Below are 18887 nucleotides of genomic sequence, written 5' to 3' on the forward strand. Positions count from 1 at the left end.
AAATAACCAAACGGGCGACTGGCGAAGTATCTAGTTAAATGTTAGTTCGAACTTATATCAGAAACCAGTCCTTTTACCGATATAGACGTAGAAATTTGTCCTGTGTCTGAACGAGGGAATTAAATACTACCACAGCAACGGGGAAAATTGCCTTCCTCTTTTCCCATCCAACATTTCCAAGCAGTATAGTGTAAGGTAGACTTATCTTCAAATGTCCTCTTTCAGAGCATTACTTCTGACTTCTACTAAGTAGAATACTTAGTTGGAAATTTAATTTTTTTTTAATTTTTATTTTATTTATTTATTTATTTAAAAAAATTTTTTATTTTTTATTTTCTTTTGTTCATGTCCCATATGTATGTGTGATAGTGCACATATGTATGTGTGATAGTGCACAATATGTATGTGTGATAGTGCACATATGTATGTGTGATAGTGCACATATGTATGTGTGATAGTACACAATACCTCTTATATACATGGGAGCTTTACACTATTCTTGCGTCAGAACCACAGGTAAAATGATTCTGGGCTCAGTGCTGCCACAAACACCAAAATATGAAAAATGTCAATTACAAATTATCCAAACTATGGGACCCAGAAGAAAGATCTGGGTGTCATGATCGGCTAGTGCTCCATCGGTAGCCAGCATGGTGGACCCGGTCGTCATTCTGCGAATGTTGGCCAACTTTCTAGTTTCAGAAACTCAAATAACATGGACGCTGAACACGTAAGTATAACCTCTTATTTCAGGGAACAGAATGATACCGAACAAACACAGCATAGCCATGATAACCATCAAAATGAAAAAAAAAAAACGAAGAAAGAAATGGACAACAAAAGAGAATAGACTCGTAATGGAATGCTATTATAGAAGTCATCCTAAATATAGATATGGAGGTTATCGGAAACGAATGAAAGAACTATGGGACCTATCCAGTAACTACCATATGACAGAACAAAGAATTGCGGACCAAGCAAGACTGATACTCAAGAAAGGTTGGCTCTCTAAACTAGAACTAACAGAAATTCAGCAAAAAATAAATGATGAAACTGAACAAGAAGCATCCCCCAACGAAACCGCACGTAGAGAAACACCACAAGTTGAAGCCTCACAAGTAAAAACACCAAAGGCTGCGGACCAACAAAGAATGAAGTCTACAAATGTGGAAATCGAGAACAATGAAACAGAACTAACAGAGAATGAAGCAAATGAAATAAATAAAATAACACAGTTTATGAACGAGGAAAAAACAAAACTCCCATCATTAAGGAACCAAGAGCAGAAGAAATTAAAAACAGAAACAGAGAAGGTTAACAAGCTCCTCCCACACATCCCAACAAATACAATCACAGACTTAAACAACCTCATTTATGCAGACGCCAAAATGGTAAGTATGAATCTCAAATCAGAAAAACAACCGGGGACAAGCAGACCGACAAAACCTGGATGAGAAATAAGACTAGAAACCCAAATACACAAACACAAAAAAGAAACCAAAATGATCAACAGGAAGAAAGCAATGTGAAGAAAACAGAATATTGGAAATGTAACTGGCAGGGAGAGGCTAAACAAGAAACATGAAGAACTGAAGCAAAAAATAAAAGCAAAAGAAGCGAGATTGAGACGATATAGATATAAATCTGAACAACGCAAACAAAACAGAACATTTGAAACTAATGAAAGCCAATTCTACCAAAATGTGAACGGAGGAAAAACAAAAACAGAACAACCAAATCCGATAGAAACAAAACTCTACTGGAGTAATACATGGAAAGAGCGACGAGATCACAATAGAAATGCCCAATGGCTGAAAGACATGAAAGAAGAGTTACAACAAATAGAAGAAAGAACAGCGAATGAAATCAGCAAAGAAAACCATAGGAAAAATGGCCAACTGGAGAGCACCAAGGCACGGTGGGATATATGCATACTGGTTCAAAAAATTCACAACCTTACACAAAAAACTAGCCCAAAACCTGAGAAGATGTATACAGGAAGCAAGCGTACCAGACTGGATGACAAAAGGTAGAACTACACTGCTACAGAAGGACACGGAGAAAGGAACCGTCCCTAGCAACTATGTAGAAGATATTGACAGCACAACTGAGTGAACAAATCTACCACTCCCTAAATAACCGTGGACTCATCCCCAAAGAGCAGAAAGGATGCCAAAAAGGAAAAAGAGGAACACATGACCTTCTATATATAGATCAAAAGATCCTAAAGGAGGAAAAAAGGAGGAAAAGAATTTAGCCATGGCATGGATCGACTACAAAAAAGCGTACGACAGGATCCCCCAAGCACGGATAATACATGGGTGATCGATTTATTAGAACGTTGTATTAGAAACTGAGTACCCCATACAACTATTTAAATATTAACTTTTTTTCATTTTTATTTATTTATTTATTTTGATAATCTGGTAGATTAGTATCCATTTAATAATAATCCGCTAAAAAAAAACACAAACCTTAAAAAAAAAGATAAGGGGGTACCACTTGTATAAGTAAACCAATCTCTGTCCCCTCTCCGCTATTAGCATCATGCAATTTTAAAAGTTTTCGGTATTCTTGCATAATTTGACCCAAATTCTTGTGAATTCCCGTTAAGCATGGATCGGACGAGACCGGCAATCATTGGTGTCAGCCGAGCGTTGTTTAAATGTTGAAATGCTAACTCGACTTTTTATTTTATTTATTTAATTTTTTTTTCTGTTATGCTTTTTGTAATTTTTAAGGTGATATTAAGGGGGCGGGGGCGACTTTTTATTTTCTGATTGGTTACTTATAGTTTATTTATTTATTATTATTATTATTATTTAATTGAATTTTTAGGAGTTTGATTAACCAATGAAAAAGCGCTATCTAAATGGAAGCAGACAGCATTCGAATTGGAAGAAAGCGACTAAACCAACAAAAAAAAAAGAAAAGCTGACAAATATATTTTCAAACTCGCCAAACAGAAAAATGACAGGCAAGAAAATAAATCTATACATGTTAGAAAAAGAAATGAAAACATCGATGCAGACAATCTCATATTGCCAGATGAAATTGCTGTCCCAAAAAATGACGTGCAACAATTGTAAACACAAATGTTTACTTTAAAAAAGATCGTGTGTAAAGGATGGTTTCTCCTGGAGATGTACAAATGGACAGTGCCAGCAAAAGAATTTGACTGAACAACAAGTCTTGAAAATAAAAAAAAAAACGAGAAAAAAAAATGCAGATACAAAAAAGAAAGGAAAACAAAACAAAAAAACTTGACAATTAACACCTAACAATTATACGGTTAAAAAATCTTTTCTTGAATAAAAAAAAAAAAAAACTTTCTGTTGATAAACATTTTGCCAAAAAAAAAAAGAAAAAGAAAAAGATTAAATACTAAAATGGAATAAACATATTTTCATTTTTCAAGGTAGTTTTTTTTTTGTTTTATTATTATTATTATTATTATTATTTGCATTTTTACCCGGTTTGTTTTGTTTGTTTTTTTTCATTAGTCTGCGTCTGTTACGACGCTCGGCTGACACCGACAATTGCCGGTTTCGCCCGATCCATGCTTGACAGGAGTTCACGAGAATTCGGATCAAATTATGCAAGAGTACCAAGTTTCCTAGTGCTTTTTTTTTTTTTTTTTTAGGTCTCATTCATTATCGACAGTCTGATTGCGCGAGTGATCGTGTTTGCTTGTACCACGTGCATGACGTCACTTTTCAGTAGACAGACCTGCTTTAAAAGCAAATTTGTGGGTTATATTTGTTTACAAAGCCATTTGGCGGAAGTGACGTCCGACATGATTCGAAACTGTATAGAATTAATTTTTTTTTTTTTTTTTTTTAAGTTTTACTTAAACAGTCTTTATTTGAACTTAATGGACTTTTTTTTTATTTTTAGATTTATGAACTGTTTTCCCCCATTAATATGTTTATGAACGGTTACCTAACTTTTATAATAAAGGTTAGGTAAACGTCGATATCGAAATTTTGAAATTAAAGTTAGTTTTATTAAAAAAAAACTTTTTTTTTTCAATTACGTTATAAACTTTATTTAAACTTTTCAAACATACATAAAAAGTAGACTTTATAGACATTTTGTAATAATTTTTAATAAATATATTTAACGAAAAGTTATTTTTTTTTTTTTTACATTTTTCATGTATTTATAATCAAACATCATTAAAAACCCGTATCCAATACCCCAAATAATTATCTTTGTTCATTTGAACTTTTTAACAAATTTCTGTATACATAAAAAAATAGACTTTATTGATCTTTTATAACATAAGATTTTAAAATGTCTTTAAAGAAAAAGTCCCGTTAGAAAAAATCTCGTTACAAAAATCGGTAATCGTGAAGAAAGAGAGAGCCTGTTTCCTGCGTTTAACTATAGGTGGCGTTACTGTCTGTCCACCCAGTTACGGAAGCACAAAATGTATATAATGGCACCCTTGAAATAAAAAAAATGTTTTTGTTATATTTTAATTTTAAACATTTTTTTTTTTTTTTTTGCAAACATATTTAAGTTTTATTTTTTCCAAACATTTACGTTTTGTTGCTGGTTTATTTTCAAACATTTACGTTTTTTTTTTTTGCAAGCATAAACTAAGTGTTTTTGCTATATTTTTCTTTTAAACATATTTATGGATACAACCGTTTTTCCGCGAGTATTTTTTACGTTCTTTTAATAAAAAAAAAAATCAACGTTTTTTTCTTTTATCTTTTTTTATATTATTGACCCCCCCCCCTTCTTTCTTGATTTTTCTTCACTTATTTTACCTTTTCCGCGAGTATTTATATTTGTAAAAGGATATTGTAAAACCTGAATCTTGCTTGAAACTACTATTAAAAAATAGCGCGGTACAATAAGTGCATAAGCAAACTTTTCAAAAAGAAAAATATTTCAAAAATATTTTGTTTATGCTTGCAAAAAAAAAAAAAAACAAAACAAACAAAAAACGTAAAAACAAAAACAAAAAAAAACGTAAATGTTTGAAATAAACAAGCGTTGTTGTTACACGTAAATGTTTGGAAATATAAAACTTAAATATGTTTGAAAAAACAAAAAAAAAACATGTTTGAAAAAAAAAAGAACATGTTTAAAATTAAAATATAACAAAAACATTTATTTTTATTTCAAGGGTGCCATTATATAAAGTTTGTGCTTCCGTAACTGGGTGGACAGACAGTAACGCCACCTATAGTCAAACGGAGGAAACAGGCTCTCTCTTTCTTCACGATTACCCAAAAATCTCATTTCAAAAAAAAAATTTGGTATTTTTTTTTTATTATAAATTGGTTTAATTAAATTGCTGAATAAAATTTCAAAGTGATAAATGGAGAAAAAAAATATCTTGAAAAGTTTTTTTTTTTTTTCAATAAAACTAACTTTGATTTTAAAATTTCGATGTTTGGAAAACAGTCCATTTTAAAAGTTCTATTTTTGTTTGATAAAAAGAATAAAACAGTTAATAAATGTATAAAAATAACGCCCATTAAGTTCAAATAACGACTGCTTGAATAAAACTCTTAAATAATAATAATAAAAAAAGGTTAATTCTATACGGTTTTGGTCATCCATGGCTAAAAATATGTCGGACGTCATTTCCGTCAAATGGCTTTGTAAACAAAGGAAAATTACCAATTTGTGCCGCTGTGAGGAAACAAGGGACATAATAAGAAGCTACATGAAAAAGTGATTACAGAATTATCTTTTCTTGGAATCTTTTAAATGTACGCAAAATAACAGCTGTTTTTGTTATGGCGACAGGCTACACCCGAGATTGACGTTTAAGCATCGGGTTCTTAAACATTAAACATTATTCTTATTCTATTTTAGTTGAATTAAAACGAATTAAATTTTTAGCTAATTCTTAAATAGCTTGCCTAAAAATATTTCAAACTATAAATAGATTCTTTCAAAATATATAAGACTGCTAATTAAATGAAATAAGCTTGTTTTTCATCACAGAAAAATATATAACAGATTATATCGGAATCTCTAGCCAGCTATTTACGTGATGGGGATATAGCTCAGTGGTAGAGCATTCGACTGCAGATCGAGAGGTCCCCGGTTCAATCCCGGGTGTCCCCTTCCTTGTAAAGTAATTTTTTTATTTTTTTGATTATAAATGAAGCATAATTGAATTCCGCACGAGCAACCGCGTGCGTGCGCGCGCACACACACACACATACAAACAGGTTTACTATATAAAACTATAATGACTGTGTGTACGTACGTGCTGTTTGTTTTGTGTGATGTTTGTTTCCTAGATGAAGGATAGAGGGCGCTGTTTTACAATTTGTCATTGGTCTGAGGGAGACAACTGTCTTTTACTAAGAGATTCATTCATTTTTTTTTCATCTCATAATTTAGGACGTTAATAATGCTGTCAGTAAGTTTGCACAAGCGGTTTAGTAAAAGTATGTAAACCGCCGGTTTACATACTTTTATGTTTTTCGTTCTTTTTTTGGGAGAGGTATTCAATTATAGAACTTGTATAGTTTTTAACAAGTGCTTCTGCAGTTTAATAAACTGTTTTCCAAAAGTAACACGTCGACATTAACCGAGCAGAAGAACCGTTTAATATTTCACAAACATTCTGTTTACATTATGGAGCGTGGGCGAGGAGGTTGGTGCAATGGTGCGGTAGCAGTATCAGAATTTTTTGTGAAAATAGCGAATAATTCCACCCCATCTTTCCAAGCTTATAACTCCTCGAAAAATGCAATTCAAGCCCTAATTTTTTTTTTCAATTAAAGGAGCAAGGACCAAGATTTCATTAAAAAAAAAAAAAAAAAAAAAAAAAAAAAAAACGTGTTTTTTTTTAAAAAAGGTTTTAAACTTCGGACTTTACAGGTAAAATTCGACGAGAACACGATGTCCGTTTTTTTTTAAATTTGAATATATTATGTATTGACCTTTTCTCTTCAATTTGTGAGTAAATAATTATGTACTTATCCGAGTCGAAATTAATTATTATTAGACATTTACAAAATTGGAGGCGTGAATTATTCGACCCCCTGTCTTTCCAAGCTTATAACTCCTCGAAAAATGTAATTCAAGCCCTAATTTTTTTTTCAATTAAAGGAGCAAGGACCAAGGTTCCATTAAAAAAAAAAAAAGAAAAAAGAAAAAACAAATAACGTGGTTTAAAAAAAGGTTTTAAACTTCAAACTTTACAGGTAAAATTCTACAAGAACACGATGTCCGTTTTTTTTTAAATTTGAATATATTATGTATTGACCTTTTCTCTTCAATTTGTGAGTAAATAATTATGTACTTATCCGGGTCGAAATTAAGTATTTACTTTGTAATAGACACTTAACAATTGGGATGGGGGGGGGGACCGTGAATAAAAAAAAAAAAACGTTTGTCTAAAATATTATATTCGGTTTATTGGAAAGAACATAAAATTTCACATTGACCCTGAAAATATCGTAAAAATAGAATCAATAGAAAAATTTTGATAGATTTTTAAAATTTAAAAATTTAAAAATATTGAGTTTAAAAATTGAAAAATATTGAGTTCGGAAAATTCATTACTGTTTTAAAAAAAAAATAAAAATATTTTTATTACTTTTAAAACAACTGTAATAGTTTATTTTGGAAGTATAATCCATAAAGAAAATAAATAACCCACTTTTAACAGAGAAATTACGAGATTTTTATATTGTATTCGCAGTTTCGTGTTAGGGGTGTCAAAAATTCCTACAAAAATTCTGATAGTGCTGCGGTATTTTAAAACACCTGTCAGTCTAGCTACACTGAGGAGTTTATGCACACACACACACACACACACACACACACACACACACACACACACACACACAGGTTTTTTTTTGTTTTGTTTTTTACACGGTGGTCACCACTTATCAAGGCCCGGAAGCCACTTAGGGATAAGGGTTATTGCAAGTACATTACGTTAGTGTGGAGATTTGATGAAGTGTTTACTTAAGGGGGCGGTTCATTAGGAATTTGTTAACGTTGGACTTGAACACATCCAAGTTGTAGTCAGGTGGGAAGCAGGCAGACGGAACAGAGTTCCAGTTCCACAGGCGTGCAATTCTAAGAAAGAAGCTTTGTTCATGGAATCCACGTTTCGATTTAGGCACAGATAAAGAGTGGGGGAAATTTTTCACAGTGGATTCGGCTAGACGAGTGTTTTTCGTGAAAGATTGGCGAGGGTGGACCAGAGATTGGAGTTCAGACGAGCACCTGCCATGGAAATAACGATAAAACAAGGATAGGCTCGGAGTGGGAGAGATGTTTGTTTTGTATTGTTTTTGTTAGTTTGAAAATTATTTTGTATCGCTATCCTAGAGTAAGTTTTATTTTGTGAACACAGTTATTTGCTATTTCTCTTCTACAATTTAATAGGTGTTGGGGTTCTTTAAAGTACAGGATAGTAAATTTTTCATGAAGGCAGAATCTACATGGGTCGTCTAGATGCCTACACGTGGTAGCTGGTCTTATTATTTTCCATTCAACTACCGGCGAATGTCCGCTTTCTTTGAGTTCCCAGTATTTATTCGCTAGTGTTGTTTTTATACAGTGTTTTTTATTGTTGAATGTACTTTTGTGGTCATAGTATCGGGTTTTGAAATCTAAGGAAGTCATGCCTACGTAATATTTCTTGTTATTTGGGTTTTCTTTCGCAAATATTGTTGCCTGATAAACTACGCTTTTAGTTAGACATTTATTTTGAACTGGGCAAAGTGTGCGGTGTCTACAGTTGCATTTATCTTGTTCGTTATTAGTATTTTTATTTCTAGTATGGTTGTTCTTGTCCGGGGTTGGTTTATTATTATTATTATTATTATTATTATTATTATTATTATTTCTGCTAGTGTTAGTTTTATTTTTGTCATGGTGTTTACTTTTTTATTGTTTATTTTGTTGTTGTTTACATTTTTTTTATTTAGTATTTTGTTATTATGTGCTTTAATTATCATCTCTAAATTAGACGACCCATGTAGATTCTGCCTTCATGAAAAATTTGCTATCCTGTACTTTAAAGAACCCCAACACCTATTAAATTGTAGAAGAGAAATAGCAAATAACTGTGTTCACAAAATAAAACTTACTCTAGGATAGCGATACAAAATAGTTTTCAAACTAACAAAAACAATACAAAATAAACAAATAAATAAATTAAATAAACATGAATATACATAAACGATCACAAATATATGTATGTATGTGTATATATGTATATATATGTGCATATATGTATGTACACATGTATATATATATAAATTAACAATAAAAAAATTAAAAAAAACACTAGCCTAGTTTTAAAACAGATCCTTTGTCCGATAAAATGCATGCCCATTGGCTGATAGGAAGGGGCGCGGTGGATACTAGAAAGCTGATTGGCTAACTAAATCCTCAATAGAAGAGGACCATATAAAAACGATAAACAACCACAGAATTCACGCATAAGCCTTAGGAATCCTAGAGTGAATGAAACGCCGAATATTCAGTGTAGCTTAATCGCCATATATATTTTATAAATTACTAACTAGCTCTACCTACGTTTTGAAGTAAATATTAAAGTTTACGCATAAATCTATACTTTCGTATATTAATTTTATGTGAGTAAATGAAGTAGTTATATATATATATTGTCTTAAATCAGCCCAGCCTTGACAGTCATGTTTTAAATTCTTCCATTTCTTTTTTCTATGCACAACTTATCTTTCTTTTAATATTATTATTTGAACTTATTCCCTTTTTCCTTATACCCATTTGTGAATTATTCCACAGATTTCTGCCTTTTGGATTACTTTGGACCATCTTCCAATTACGCGATTACCTTGGATTTTAATTGTGGAAATGGAAATTTAATCAACTTTTTTGGATTTTACCGTTATTGGATATTTTACCCTTCACCAGACTATCCATTCATGTGAAATCACCTTTTTCTTCACCGTATTCCCTCTGCTTCACTATTTGTTACCAAGTAAAATCTATGACTTACTTGTAGTTTCATTAAATACATTTGCAAGCAAAATCCGATCCCGCATTTTGCTAATTCCTACCTTCTAACGAGAGGAAAGATATTTCTTCGAAATTCCTCAGATTAAGGATTATCCACTTATTTTGTGTTTCCTTTTTTAAATATGTTTTTAACTATTTTTCAAAGTATTTTTTAACATGTTTTATTAACTACTTGTTTATATATATATATGACTGCTTCATTTAATCACATGAATTAATTAAATTAATATACGAAAATATAATTTTATGTGTAAATTTCAGTATTTACCTCAATAGTACTCAATACATAGGTATAGCTGGGTAGTGTTATAAAAATATATATGGCAATTAAGCTACACAGAATATTCCGTTTTTTGTTCTTGTGAGAATTCGTCAGGCTTATATATATATATATATATATATATATATATATATATATATATACATACTAGACTACCCGTGACCCGTTGGGTCAGTATGTTATATTAGCTATCGAATTCATATATGAGCGTGACACTTGTGACGTAAAGAAAATAGTTTTTTTTTTGACATAACAGAAACATTTCTATGAAAGTATATTAAAATGAAAAAAAGAATATAGATAGATTTCTATGAGTCGTTCTGTTTATTATAATTGATTATTTTTGAAAAAAAATATTTACAGTTACTGAATTATAAGTGGTTGGCCATACTTATAGGTAAATGTGCACTGAACAGATACCATAATACTTATTATAGTTAAATTCAAATTTTGATATATCTGCTCTTTTTTTTTTTTTTTACATCGTTCATTTCTGTTTTACGTTTAAGTTATTTTAAACCCTACTCTTCCCATGTTAAATAATAATTTCGAAATAATAACGTTAATATTTCAGTGCGCAGGTCATGCGCGTATGCGCAACCGGATGTCGTAAACCGGAAAGTGGGTTACATATATCGTTACAAGGTCATTTGAGTTTTATATATATATATATATATATATATATATATATATATATATATATATATATATATATATATAGAGAGAGAGAGAGAGAGAGAGAGAGAGATGAAGACTGAAGAATCGGTCGAAAATTATGTATGTGTAAAAGAAGTTTTTAAATTTTTTTCCATAATATTATTTTGTATTCATGAACGTCACCAATTGAAAACGAATAAAGAAAAGTTATAAGCTTTTATACTTTTCGTATTCTTTTTTATACATTTCCATTCATATATATATATATATATATATATATATATATAGATAGATAGATAGATAGATAGATAGATAGAGAGGATGTTGGAATGTGTTGAAATGAAATCAATAAAGTGCTAGATTGCAAATGTGAAAGCAATGAAACTATGATACATGTCTGAACTATGTAACAATTTTTAAATATATATATAAGTAAAAAATGTCTCTGTGTGTGTCTTTCTGTGTGTGTGACTACCAAATAACTCTGTCAATTTTCAGTCTACGGACTAGAGATTTGACATAAGGGATATTGAGATTTGGGAATGTCAAGAGGTTAAAGTTCAACGATTTGACCTTTGAAAACTCTACCAACCTCCTCTGCCAATTTGGGGTCTAAACACTTGAAATTTTAGATGTAGGTTACTTAGACATAAATCAAACCTTTTAATTTGATTTGAGCCCAAAAAATAAATGTTAAGGGGTCAAATTAAAAAAGAAATTGACTTCTGCGGTCTCTACCAAAGTACTCAGTCAATTTCTGGTCTAAACATTTGAAATTTTACATAAAGGGTATTCAGAGATAGGACAAGCCTTTTAATCGGTTTGGGTCAAAAATTTAAGCTACCAAGGGGTCAAAGTTCAAAAGATTTTACCTTTGCGGTGTCTAGCAAACTACTCAGCCAATTTTGGATCTAAACATTTGAAATTTATACATAACGGGTATTCAGACATGCAGCAAGAATTTTAATCAATTTTGGGGGTGAAAATTTGGCTGCCAAAAGGTCAAAGTTGAAAAAGTTGACCTTTGCATACTCTACCAAACTCCTCCACCAATTTGTGTCTAAACACTTAAAATTTTAGATGTAGGTTAGCTGAACATGAGTTAAACTTTTTAATGTATATATATATACATATGCACATGAAGTTAAGAACAGAACATAGGGTCCGAGCAAAGCCGGGCTGAACTGCTAGTTTAATATAAAAGATATCGTAAAACTTGAATTTAACTTGAAAATACTATTTAAAAAAATAGCATGGTAACAAAAGTGCATAAACCCCAACGGTGCTTGTTATGATAGAGTTGACATATTGATTTTTTTAAATATGTGGTTTTAAGCAAAAACAACAGTACTTACTTGTCATGTCGAAAATAGTAATATATCTAAAAATTATGAAAATTCATTGAATAGATCAACTGTTATTGTGTAAAACAAAAATTTCTACCGCTATGGTCTAAAACAGTACGCCAGCCATTAAAGTGTCGAAAAGGGAAATAAGTATGTACCCCTGTATTCGTAATCTTCACGGTGCTTACATCTAGGGGAAAATGCAATTTTCTCCGATTTTCCGTAAAAATTACTTTTAACTGCAAATAATTTTCTACTCGACGAATTTTCGTAATTTTTGGATATATTACTATTTTCGACATGACAATTAAGTAAGTGATTTTCTTTTTGCTTAAAAACAAGATCTTTTTAAAAATCGATCCGTCGAGTCTATAACAAGCACCGAAAAAAGTTAAAATGTCATCAAACACGAAAGCCACGCAAATTTATAGAAGCACCAAAAATTATGCGCGCTTGCGCGTATAACAATGACTACCACTTTTAACATAAGGAATTACATTGCTTAATATCCGGAAAACTACTTATTTGCGAAAATTTAAATGCGATATTCGTTTTCAGCATACTCGAAAACCTTTAAAAGTCGTTATTTTAAAAGAAAATGTTAAGATAGAAATCGGGTAAAAAAATTACCAAGAATTTATGTACATATATATAACTTGAGTTCTTTCGGCTATAATCGAAACCGAAATCTAAACTTCTGAATTCTTGGTAAAATTATTAAAAAAAAAAAAAAAAAAAATGGATAACTTGATTGCCATCAGTTATAATCGAAACCGAAACCAAAACTTATAAAGAATTCTTGGTAAAAAATTTTTATTACAAGAAATGGTAGGTCATAATTAGGGCTATGACAACAGCATTTTTGTTTTGATTCTCGAGTATATATCCGACACAGACACAATTAATCAACCGAGAACCACATACATCAGTACATCACTCTACATAAAAACATACAGGGTGATCCCCCTCCCCCCACCAAAAAAAACGGGCCCCAACTCTAATTAGGCCCCGTGTTTTATCCGAATGAAATGAAACTTTGGTCATAACTAGTTTATTATAATCAAAACATCACATCAAAACACTAGGGTCTTTGACCTATTTTCTCCGTTGACTATAAAATGTTCACAAAAACAATTGAATGACCTCTGTTTTTTTTTGGGGGGGGGTCACCCTGTATAAGATATCAATGGATATATACCTGAGAATCAAAACAAGGAAAAGAATATGCTGTGGTCATAGCCATAGTCATAACAATTAAACGACAGTCACTTGGAAGAAAAAAGATGTAAACGTGACACAATTATGTTACTGTGCTGAAATAATAATGTTATTATTTAGAAAGCCATTCTTAACATGCGGAAGGGAGGGTGTTTTGTAACTATTCTCTATTTTCTACTAGCAATTTAAAAAACAGATATCGTAAAACTTGAATTTAACTTGAAAATACTATTTTTAAAAATAGCCCGGTAACATAAGTGCATAAGCACCTAATAACGTTATTATTTACAAAACCATTCTTAAAATGGGGAGGGGCGCAGGTTGTTAAATATTCTGTACTTTCACCTAACACTGTGATAAACAAAAAGTATACTATAAAAATTGGGTACTAGTGCAGAGAGTGATCCGGACGTAAATAATAACGTTATTATTTAAAAAGCCATTCTTACCATGGGGAGGGGAGGGTGTTTTGTACCTATTCTATACTTCAACCTTACAATTAAATAAAAAAATATATCATAAAACTTTAATTAAACTTGGAAATACGATTTTAAAAATAGCGCGGATCACTCTCTGCACTAGCACCAAGAATTGAATTGAACTTGAAAATTCTGTCTAAAAAAATAGCATGGTGGTCCGTAAACCTAATCAGTTATCGATCTTCGATCGCTACATCTGTAACCCTGACAAAATAAAATTGGCTTGAAAAAATCACAAATAAAACAGTAATGAGAAAAACTTTCATGAATAATTAATGGTCCTTAAAAGGACCTTTTTATGATTTAGAAAAAAAACAAAAAAAAAAATCGGCAGTTTCTTCTTCTTCTTTTTTTTTTTTTTTTAAAGAATTTTGCGGGTTTTTGCGAAATTTGCGACGGCCTTGTTACCCTCAGAAACGGCATGTTTGGCCAATTCTCCAGGCAACAGGACGATGACGGCCGACTGCACCTCGCGGCTGGTGATGGTTGATCGTCTGCTTTTATGGGCCAAACGGCTCGCCTCGGTCGCGATCCTTTCAAACAAATCGCCCATGAAACTATTCATGACGGACATAGCTCGATTGGAAATACCAGCGTCGGGATGAACTTGTTTCATGACTTTATATATGTAACTTGAATAACTTTCTTTCCTCTTCTTCGTCCTTTTGTTTTTCTTCGGGCCAGGGTCGCTGTTATTTTTTTTAGGGGAAGCTTTCTTCGTTGGTGCTCGTACGGGCCCGGGTCCGGGTAAAGATCTTCTCCGATGGACTTCGATTAAACGAGAAGTAGAGACCGACGACGGAGTAGCGGCGTTGTTCCGTGTTATTGCTGCTGTTGAACGAGGCGACAAACTCCTGGATCTCATGTTATTAATCCAGGAAAGAATGCCCCCGGAAAACAAAGTGTTTAAGTTGTTGGCGAACTGCATAGTTGCGTGTTAGCTGGTCAAATGATAACTGAATAAGTGTGGAAGAGGAAATAACGGATAGGGAGAATCAAATCGACTCGCACTTGGGTCGGTGCTCTGCGATTGGTTCATTTATTTTCTTAATATCAACAACCCAGGAAATACAACAACTGACCGTTGAAGCACTTGCAACTTCTACTTAAGGTTTAGAAGGGAGGAAGAGGAGGAGGGCAGGTATTACTTTACGGAGATTTAAACGTAAATGACGGTTACAGTGAAACTGCATGTTATTTGAAACTCATGTTTTTCATTCTCTCTCTCTCTCTCTCTCTCTCTCTCTCTCTCTCTCTCTCTCTCTCTCTCTCTCTCTTTTTAAATGTGTTATACTGTTTTCTGATTGGCTGAAGTTATTTTTCTTTCTTCTTTTTTATATGACTTTTTTTTCCGTAGCGAATCCAGAATTGTTAAACAATCTTATTTGTGTGCGTGTTTTGTTTTGTTTTGCCGGGCGACGACGAGAACTGAATTAATATATAGTTTCAATTATTACCAAAAGATTAAAATAGCTTATTTGTTTGAACGAACAAAGGGAATGCATTTTTTTTAAATATGACTTTTTAAAAAATTCATTTCATTGTATATAAATGCAATTTTATTTCAATTATAAATATACACATACACTTATAAATGAAATGCATTGTGGTGGATTTAATTTCGCAATCCTAATAAAAAAATAATTACGAAATTAAATCCACCACAATGCATTTCAAGTTCCGCGTATTTGTGTTTACTTTCGTTTTCTGCTGATCGATCATCTTAACGATGAATGCCCTGGAAAAGTCCCTTTTTTGGTTAATGCTTACTAGTTTTAAAATAAGCAAATGAACTTGTTTTATTTTTGTTTATTTATTTATTTATTTATTTATTTTTTTAGAATAACAGAATATTTTTTAACTGGCCAACGTTAATCAGAAGGGACTTTCCCAGGACATTCATCGTGAAGCAGAAACGATCAGCAAAAAACAAAAGTAAACAAAGACACGCGAAATTTGAGGATAACCAGAGAGAGAGAGAGAGAGAGAGAGAGAGAGAGAGAGAGAGAGAGAGACAGACAGACAGACAGACAGACAGACAGACAGACAGAGTAGAAATTAAAAACTGCCAAACAAAAATTAAAAAAAAAACTATTAATTAAATAAAAATATATATTATGGATATTGTCACAGACATAACAAGTAAGACATTTGTATTTAATACAACTGAATATATATATATATATATATATATATATATATATATATATATATATATATATATAGACATTTATGTATGTACTTATTGATTTGTAAATCGCCACTTGTTTTCGTCTTCTCTCACCAACACCGACTATATCTCATTCCTCGCATTGTGATAGCCTTCTAAATCTCTACTACATAAAAAAAATAATTACAAAATTAAAACCTCCACATCGCATCAAAACAAATAAGCTATTTTAATCTGTTGTTAACAATCGAAAAAAATAAATGAATTGAGTGCTTCGTGACCATTAAAAATTTGAAAAGAATTTGGAAGTATTTAAGTTGTAAGGTAGGAAACCATTTAAACCGGGTTTTAAATTCTTGATAAATCCTCATATATTGAAAGTGTTGGAATTTTATAACTAGAGATTAAAACAACAACGTTAAGAATGGCTTTCTAAATAACATTATTTCAGCACGGTAACATAAGTGCATAACTATCTATATATTAATAAGATAGCGTGTGTGTTAACAAAAGTAATTATAGTTTTCATTTTTAGCTAAATGTTACCTTGCGCTACAAAACACCGTTTTTTCAGGGGTATTTGAGGTCACTGACAACGAATCTGATAATAAAACCCGTTGCAAATTTACCGTTTGCATGGTATGAGCCCCTGAACCCTGGAACTATTTTACGTCATTTCACCGCCTTCAGTAGTGTTTTCTTACATGATACGTTTGCGTGCGCACTCGCGTAATGAAGTGACTAATCATATCGTGGAGGAATCTTTAACGAACATTTTGAAAAAACAAAATTTTTAAAAATGTGGTTGATTTTGTGTGTGTGTGTGTGTGTGTGTGTGTGTGTGTGTGTGTGTGTTATGTAGTTTTTAATCCTTTTAATTGATCTCAAAAAAGTTTTCACGAGTTTACAAAACATATATTTATGTTTTTCGTTCGTTCTTTTTTTTTAAGGGGAGGGGAGTAATCAATTATAGAACTTGTGTAATTTAACAGGTGATGTTTTTCGGGGTTTTTTTTTTTGGAGGGTATTCAATTAAAGAATTTGTGTAGTTTAACAGGTGCTTCTGCAGTTTAATTAACCGTTTTTCCGTAAGTAACACGCCGTCATTTACCGAGTAGAATACCATTTAGTATTTCACAAAAAAATCTGTTTACATTGGGGAAGGGGCGGTGGAGCGGCCGAAATTTAAAAAAAAGGCCAAACTAGTGTCCATTCGATAATAATCCGCTGAAAAAAAAAGACGAAAGTAAAAACATATAGGGAGGAGGCATTCTGCTTCAGGTCCACCGTTGAAAATGTACATTTTATTTTAATAATAAAAATTGACGAAACAAAAATTAAAGTAAAAAGATACCTGGGCAATGCTCGAGAATATCCTATAACTTTAAAAAGCCACCATTTGCCATCTATGGCACATTGTTATCATATCTTTCAATTCTATTCTTTCTGTCTCCTGAACTGTTACTAGAACCTTTAAGGTTCGCCAAAAGGGAACATTCAAAATACAGTCTTTTATACGGTTAAAAGGTGAACTTCAGACTTTATTATTATTTCTCTCTCCCTCCCTTTTCAATTTATTTTCCCTCTTTAAATAAAAGTTTATAATTATTTCAAGTGGTTTTCACTTCATCTTCTTTCTCCTTGTCTTACTTGTAAATGGTTATATGGAATTGGTTTTTATAGGTTCTAGTATTTAAATACGTCTAATTTGGCTGTTACTAAGTTAAATTCGGACATTATATACTCGAAATAATAACGTTATTTAAAAAGTCATTCTTAACATGGGGAGGGGAGCGCGTTTTGTACCTATTCTATACTTTAATCTTACAATTGAATAATAAAAAAACAAACAACTTTAATTAAACTTGGAAATACGATTTAAAAAAAATAGCGCGGATCAGTAAGTGCACTAGCACCAAAAAAAAAAAAAAAAAAAAAAAACTAGCGGAAGAGGCAACCTTGCTGGGCTTATGGCCCAGATGCTTAAATATATTTCAATTCATGCAGATTTCGTATTTATTATTACTAGGGCTATGACAACAGAATATTCCCTTTATTGCTTTAACTAGTGTGTATCCGTTGATATCATATATGCTCTTATATAGACTGATGTGGTTCTCAGTTGATTAACTGCGTGTCTTTTATACGGTTAAAAGGTGAACTTCAGACTTTATTATTACCCCCCACTTTGCAATTTATTTTTCCCTCTTTAAATAAAAGTTTATAATTATTTCAAGTGGTTTTTACTTTCTCTTCTTTCTCCTTGTCTTACTTATATGGAATTGGTTTTTACATCATCTAGTATTTAAATACGTCTAATTTGGCTGTTACTAAGTTAAATTTGGACAATTTCAGTCAATTTACGAATTACTAATAGAAAACGATTATAGTGAGAAACTCTATTTCTGTTAGATGTAATGGTTGTCTTCATAGCCTGAGTTACAATGTATGATAGTTATTCTAAATCACATTCCCTGACACCAGCAACCATATTTGTTACTGAATCCTGCAAGACTAAGAAAACTTTATTGAAGATTTTATATTTATTCTCGCACCTGTTTATGTAGCCGGAAATGGAACAACTCTAACACAGCTCTGCACTGTTTAAAGTTATTTGAAAGCCAATGACCTGTCAAACTCAGAAAGGAAGCATCATCTGTTGTAGCTGTCCAAATGTCTGTAGTTCATAAAATGCTGCTAATTTCAGCAACAGACAGTTGAATTTTTGTTTTACT

General features: G+C 31.8%; 1 protein-coding gene and 1 non-coding gene across 2 annotated transcripts; one reads left to right on the forward strand and one right to left on the reverse strand.

Moving 5' to 3' along the window:
• The first annotated feature begins 6021 nt into the window (after nt 1-6021).
• On the forward strand, nt 6022-6093 carry Trnac-gca (transfer RNA cysteine (anticodon GCA)). The gene has a single exon. It is a non-coding gene; the product is annotated as a tRNA-Cys (tRNA).
• Nucleotides 6094-13545: 7452 nt separating this feature from the next.
• LOC145263944 (histone H2B-like) lies at nt 13546-15130 on the reverse strand. Its single transcript, XM_080121016.1, has one exon. It carries the CDS (start codon nt 14908-14910, stop codon nt 14344-14346), a length of 567 nt encoding a protein of 188 aa, XP_079977142.1. The 5' UTR covers nt 14911-15130; the 3' UTR covers nt 13546-14343.
• Nucleotides 15131-18887: the final 3757 nt, after the last annotated feature.

This window comes from Euprymna scolopes, chromosome 39 (assembly GCF_053919585.1).
Source record: "Euprymna scolopes isolate OS-2025 chromosome 39, ASM5391958v1, whole genome shotgun sequence".
NCBI lineage: Eukaryota > Metazoa > Mollusca > Cephalopoda > Sepiida > Sepiolidae > Euprymna > Euprymna scolopes.

Coding starts and splice junctions, on each gene's coding strand:
- LOC145263944 (XM_080121016.1), bottom strand. CDS start 14,910: ATGCAGTTCGCCAACAACTTAAACACTTTGTTTTCCGGGGGCATTCTT.